The sequence below is a fragment of the Pipistrellus kuhlii genome, unplaced genomic scaffold, assembly GCF_014108245.1.
Source record: "Pipistrellus kuhlii isolate mPipKuh1 unplaced genomic scaffold, mPipKuh1.p scaffold_m20_p_6, whole genome shotgun sequence".
NCBI classification, from domain to species: domain Eukaryota; kingdom Metazoa; phylum Chordata; class Mammalia; order Chiroptera; family Vespertilionidae; genus Pipistrellus; species Pipistrellus kuhlii.
In genome coordinates, this window is record NW_023425562.1 from 72451608 (window position 1) to 72458233 (window position 6626).

General features: G+C 61.4%; 1 protein-coding gene across 2 annotated transcripts; it reads right to left on the minus strand.

Moving 5' to 3' along the window:
- Nucleotides 1-4411, minus strand: FOXA2 (forkhead box A2). Of its 2 annotated transcripts, XM_036419310.2 has the most exons (3): nt 4261-4411; nt 3082-3151; nt 1-2063 (listed from the first exon to the last, which is right to left on the minus strand). In XM_036419310.2, exons 2-3 carry the CDS (start codon nt 3148-3150, stop codon nt 726-728), a joined length of 1407 nt encoding a protein of 468 aa, XP_036275203.1. In that variant the 5' UTR covers nt 3151; nt 4261-4411; the 3' UTR covers nt 1-725. The 2 variants fall into 2 exon arrangements, with proteins under 2 accessions (XP_036275203.1, XP_036275202.1); XM_036419309.2 differs by lacking the exon at nt 4261-4411 and having other exon boundaries at nt 3082-3241.
- Between the last annotated feature and the right edge of the window lie 2215 nt (nt 4412-6626).

Below are 6626 nucleotides of genomic sequence, written 5' to 3' on the forward strand. Positions count from 1 at the left end.
TAAAACTGGCAATAACACTTTAATATAGATTTGGGGAACTCTGATAATCCTTGCAGCCAGAACACATATTTATAGGCCATAAATAAAGCACTCAGAAAGCATAAATTAATCAGACCCAAGACCTGGATTTCACTGTTTCGAGAACAGGAATGCATTTTTCTCCCTTGGTCATGAACAACAGACCCTTACATCATTTTTTTAATCTCTTTTTAAACAATAGCACAACTCTCTGGTTCTTTGTTAAAACTACATTATTTTACACTGAGTCACAAAAGTTCGTTGGATTTTTTTTGTTTTGTTTTTTATGGAGGTTTTTTTTGTGTGTGGGTTTGTTTGTTTGTTTGTTTGTTTTTAAATAAAGTAAGACTTCCCTGCAACAACAGCAATGGAGGAGAGTGAGAACAAAAATCAGAATTCTAGGGTGCTTCAGGAAGCAGGCATATACACAGTAGTGGAAACCGGGGCCTTTTTTTCGTTTTGTCTTTTTCGACTTTTATCTTTTTGGCCCCTCTCCCTCCTTCTATAGAATGGATGATACACATCAGGGTGGCCCATCTGAGAGGAAAGAGCTGCAGAGGGCTAGGGGAGACTGCTGTCCCTGGGGGTGGGAGTGTCTTGGGTGTCTTCTCCCTTGCATCTCTCCAACACCCATACCTCAAAAGTCTCCCCCCACGCCCCCCACTTTCTCTCTCTTGTCTGGGCCAGCCTGGACCACCGCAGCCCTCTTAAGAGGAGTTCATAATGGGCCGGGAGTACACCCCCTGGTAGTAGGAGGTGTCCGCGGCCAGGGGCGAGGCTTCCAGGCCCGCTTTGTTCGTGATGGGGCCCATGGCCAGGCTCCCCGGCATCGGGGACCCGTAGCCCGGGTAGTGCATCACCTGTTCATAGGCCTTGAGGTCCATTTTGTGGGGCTGGTGGTGGTGATGGTGGCTGTGGTGGTGCTGCTGCTCGGAGGACATGAGGTTGTTGATGGAGAAGGGGTGGTTGAAGGCGTAGTGGTGCTCGGGCTTCAGGTGCGCCTCGGGGGGCAGGCCAGGGTGGTGGGGCGGGCCCAGCAGGTGCGCGGCGGCGGCGGCCTGCTGCTGCTGCTGCTGCTGCCCCGGCGACGGCTCCTGCTCCGGGGGGCTCAGCGCCGCGGCTTGCGTCCCCTTCAGCTCGCCCAGGCCCCCTCGCTTGTGCTCCTGGCACGGAGAGGAGCTCGAGTGGGGCGAGTCGGTGCCCCCCGGAGTCTCGGAGGCCGGCCCGGAGGCCTCCCCGAGCTGCCCCTGCGAGGCCTGCGCCCCTGAGGCTACCTTCTTGCCCCCGCCCGCGGCGGCGGCGCCCCCGGCCTCCTTCAGGGCCAGCTGCTTCTCGCACTTGAAGCGCTTCTGGCGGCGCAGGTAGCAGCCGTTCTCGAACATGTTGCCCGAGTCGGGGTGCAGGGTCCAGAAGGAGCCCTTGCCCGGCTTGTCGGGCGAGCGGGGCACCTTGAGGAAGCAGTCATTGAAGGAGAGCGAGTGGCGGATGGAGTTCTGCCAGCGCTGCTGGTTCTGCCGGTAGAAGGGGAAGAGGTCCATGATCCACTGGTAGATCTCGCTCAGCGTGAGCATCTTGTTGGGGCTCTGCTGGATGGCCATGGTGATGAGCGAGATGTAGGAGTAGGGCGGCTTGGCGTGCGTGTAGCTGCGCCGGTAGGTCTTGGGGTCCCGCGCGGCGCGGCCCAGGCCCGCCTGCCCGTACATGGGGCTCATGGAGTTCATGTTGGCGTAGGGGCCCAGGCCGCCCATGGCGCCCGCCGCCTGCCCCCCGAGTGGGCTCAGGCTGGGGCTTAGGTGCGCGCCCATGCCCGCCACGCCCGCCGCCCCGGCCGCCGAGCCGCCCATGCCGGCCATGGCGCCAGCCCCAGGGGACATGCCGGCCAGGGACGGGCTCATGCCCGCGGCTCCCACGTACGACGACATGTTCATGGAGCCGGCGCTCATGTTGCCCGAGCCGCTGCCCATGGCGGCCGCCGACATGCTCATGTAGGTGTTCATGCCGTTCATGCCCAGGCCGGCGTTCATGTTGCTCACCGAGGAGTAGCCCTGCGAGGGGGACAGACAGACCGGGCAGGGGCACACGCGTTAGCACCCTGACCTCCCAGCCACCCACCGGGTGAGCTCGGACCCTCTGGGGACCCCATCCCTGGTACCCCACTTTGTCCCCCTCCAGCACCAGGCACCTGGTTCCCGCAGAGAGTACCCTGATCGCCTTGGAAGAGTTGGTCAGAGGATAGCTGCTGCTCTGAGTGTGCCTAGCTCCCAGCCCTTCTCTCCACCACCGGGCTCGGGATTCTAAAACAAGGGTTCCCCGGTGCACCCCGAGCCAGGCGCCTCAAAATCTCTGCCCTGCCCAGAGTCTCCCCAACTCTGGCCAGCGCAGTGAGAAGCCGCCAAGGCCATAGCGGGCCACCTGTGGGACCCCGCGCAGGGCGACATGGGTGGCCTCCGGAGAGGACCGTCCCAAGTCCCTCTGGGTCCGGCTCTCCTCTCGGAAGCCCATTCTGGGCCCCAGGGGAACCCTGAGCGGAGTGGGGGGCCGGCCGGCCGCATTGAATGAAAGGATGGGGGCCGGGGAGGGTGTACACGGCAAACTGAACTAGGGGCGGCTGGCCGAGGTATGCAGCCACAAACTTTCTCTTTGTCCTCCCGTCTTTAACTCTTCGTCTCCACCTGGGGGGGGACCCCAACTCGCGCCCACCGTCTCCCCTCTAGCTCCCCACCCCCTCTTGCCGCCGCCGAGCTCTCCCCCCTCCCCAGCCGGGCGCCGCCAAACAGAACTCTGTTAGGAGAGTGCGTGGCGCGGCCACGAAGAGGATTTGGAGGCGCCGCAAGTCAATATTTGATCACAAAGTTAATATTATCTCAAGGCTAACAGTGTGTCGTATAAAAAAGAGACCCGTTTGAGTGGAAGGAGGGTGGACAAGGTGGCTGCCCGGAGCGGCGGCGGCGGGTGGGGTGGGTGGGGGTGCGGGTGCAGGCGGGGAGAGCGGTCCCAGGTCGGGGGAAGAGTGACCGGCCGCCGCCGCCGCCCCGCGTCCCCCCGGAAAAGGTGGGTGCCTACCTCAGGCTCCGCATAGTAGCTGCTCCAGTCGGACGGCTCGTGCCCTTCCATCTTCACCGCTCCCAGCATACTGGAAGCCGAGTGCATGGCAGTTTAAAATTTAACAGCCACAACAAACGACCGGCAATCACCCCCCACCCCCACCCTCTTAAAAAAAAAAAAAAAACTCAGCGAAGGCACTGTCCCCTCCCTCCCTCTCTTTTGCTCCCTCTCTCTGGGCTCCTCTCTCTCTCTCTCTCTCTCTCTCTCTCTCTCTCTCTCTCTCTCTCTCTCTCTCTCCCAGGGCTGGCCGGAGGCGGTAGTTGGAAGTGGGCGGGGGGGGGGGGTGAGTGGCCCGAGGAGGGGGCTGAGGGTCGGAGGGGGCCCGCCCGGAGGAGCCCGGGGGCCCGCAGAGCCCGCCGCCCGGCGCCCGGAGGCCGCCTTCGCGCTCGCTCGCGGGCTGCCCGGCGGAGCCCGAGGCTGGCAGTGCGGAGCTGCGGGGCGGCGGCGGGAAGCGTGGCGCGGGGGCGGGTGGGGGTGGAGAGAGGAGGAGGAGGAAGAGGAGGAGGAGGAGGAGGAGGAGGAGGAGGAGGAGGAGGAGGAGCAGGCGGAGGTGTGGACCGCGGAGCCGCGGACAAGTGCCGCAGTGACGTGGGCGGCTGGTGATATAGCGCGGCGCGGGGCGCGGGCCTCCAATCCCCAGACCCCGGGCAGCGCATTTGAATAATCAGCTCACACCTAGGTGAGAGGGAGCGCGGCCAGCGCCCCGCACCTGCCCCGCGGCGGCCACGGCCCCCCGGCGGCCACAGCCCGCCGCGCCCCACTGCCCGTGCAGGGCCGGGACCCGCGATCCAGGCGAGTGAGTGGGCGCCAGGGCTCCCCAGATCGGCCTCCTTCCTTCCGAGTTCACCCCGAGCGACCGCGGGAGGAGAGCTCTTGGGGGGAAGCCATCCCCGGAGAGGCCCGGGGCTCCGACCCCCTCCCCGTCCCATCGCGCCTGGCCCCTAAGGCTCCGGCCGGTCGGAGGGCGCGCTCGGCCTGGACGCCCCGTTTTTCCCCCGCAGAGCCTATAAAAGCCGCATTTATCCATGTATCCCGGTTTCTTCGCCCTCGGCGTCCGTTCCCTGTCAAAACAACAAGACGGCGGCGACCGAGCCAATTTGCAAAGCGCCGTCGCATTTAGAAAAACTGTGTACACACCTTCAGCTCGCCCGCCGCGGCTCCCCGGAGGCCCCTCCCCGTTACAGTTAAGACGCCGAGCGGCCCGGAAGGCAGGCGCGGGGCGCGTCGGGCCGGCCGCCCAGGCTCCCCGCCTTCCCGCCCGGAGCCCGGCCTCCGGCGACCCGCAGGGGGGCGGCCGGCGGGAGGAACGCCGTCCCGGGCGCAGCGCGCGCGCGGCCCCGCCAGCTGCAGCCGACGGTTGGGAGGCTGCAATTTGTCTCTGACATTCAGGACGCCCTGTTTCAAGGTTACTTTTTAGTCACAACGGAGGTGACCACAGAATTTCGTAACTAAAACAAACAGGGCGGGAGGTGGGGTGGGAGTGAAGCGGGAGGAGAGAGGAAGGGATAAATAAATCAATAGCAGGCAGCGCATGGAGTCCCTTCAGGAGGGTCTCTGTCCTTTCCGCTTTCCCGAGGGGTCTGTTTTGTAAGAATCGGAAACCCCAGCAAGCATAGACTCCCTTTTAATATCCGCTCCAGCTTTTGGGTACAAAGGATCACCTGCCCTGCACCGGCCCCTAAACCACAGTGCGCCCAGACTGCAGGTGTTCAGATGTGGGCGCCCTTTCTTGGTTCTAAAAACCCATCCTGGGCCTGTGGATCCCAGCCTGAGACCGCCACCTCGAAGACAGAGGCAAATCTAGAAATTAGGGGCACCTGGCTCACTTCTCCGAAGCTGTGGGTAACGGTGGTGGCAGAAGACAAGTGAGTGGCAGGCAGGGGGGTGAACACAGGGAAGGGAAGGATCCTGAGTGTCAGACTAGAAGACAAGGGGGTGCAGGGTACTTCCAGCCCTCCCTGAACCCCAGGTCTCTAGGCCAGCCCAGCATCGCTTTGAACGAAAGATGGAGCCCCGTGGCTGCCTTCTTAGAGCTGAAAAGCCAGGATGGGCTGATTCACTGATACCTACGGCATTAATGAGCACTTTGAGCAAGTTCCAAGGCAGGATTCCTCCAAAGCCAAAGTCTGTGTCTCCCCGGAGCCATGCAGAGTGCTGAGGGCTCCCAGCAGGGCAGTGACCCCTGGGAGTATATGCTCAGGTAGTGTAGATGTGCAAAGGGGAGGCACCGGGACCAGAGCACCAGCATCTATCACAGAGTACCAAGGACTTGGGAAAGAAGGGTAACCACTGGCGCAGTTGCCTGCTTTTTAAAACTTTATGCTCAGGCAGACCTAAGGCAGAAAGGTGCGCGCACACACCACCTTAAGTTCCCTCCCTCCTTCTTACTTGTGCTTCTCACATTCAGTAGGGGGGGGGGGGCGGAGAAGATGTCAGATAGATAAATCCCATGAAACAACGACAAACAGACAGCTTTCTAGTGTGTATGAAAATGAAAACTAAAAAGAATACTCTGGTGCGCACATGTATAGCAGAGTCCAGTCCTTTTCTCTTTTGGCTCCTGGTCTAAATCTAGTTCTAGAAATTATTCCTGGAGTAAAAGGAGTGACCAGGGCGGGGAGAGGAGGTCCACGGGAGGGAAGGGAGCTACCTTTTTAAAAGAGCGACCCTTACAAGTTCCCCCATCCTTCCTTGCGGGCCTCCATAGGCACCTGGGAGCGCTCCGCACCGACGTCCGCAGTGACAGCGCGCCCCCTGTCGGCCGCACGGCCCTTGAGACCGCCCAGAGCACCTCATTTACCCGCGCGCTCCTCACCCCAAAACCCTGGGCGCCAGCCTCTCACAGTCTCCCGGAACACGCCTCCAGTGGGTTGGCATTTCTTTCAAGTCCCCCAAGTTCTGCGCAAACTGAAACCGGCCTCCTCCCGCCTCCGAAGGCTCCTAGGGCCCCGCTGGGTCCAGGCACTGCCTTGAGTCCGGGACCCTCTCCGCGCTGGGCCTCAAGGCTGGGGTGGGGTAGGGAGAGGCGAACTGCTGGGAACCCAGACCCAGTGGCTTTGCAGGAATCCCGGACTTGCACCCAGCTTAGGGCTCCTTTCCTTCCCCAGCTCCCGGGTCTTTGGAGGAGCCACCTCCCTACACACCTCCCTACACACGCAGGTCCTTCCCGGCAGCTTCGGTGGCTCTGTGAAGGTTTATTCAGAGCGTCTGGCACAGCGGCCTGGGCTGGAATGCTGTAAATTGCTCCAGGAGCTTCTCTCCAGGAAAACGTTCGCGAGTAACTGGGGCTGAAAGCAGATATTTTCCCCGGTCCCCTTCAGTTGAAACCCACCTAGTAGGACTGAGACCCACAAAGCTTTCGTTGGCCCGTGTTCCTCTTCTTTTCCTTTCCTAGGCTCCGAATAAAGCTGCCTTATAACCGATGATGACTGTACTTGGGGTTAACGCGCTGTTTTTATTCTGGACGCTGTACCAGGGTGTTTGACTTGGGCACAAATCTGGGT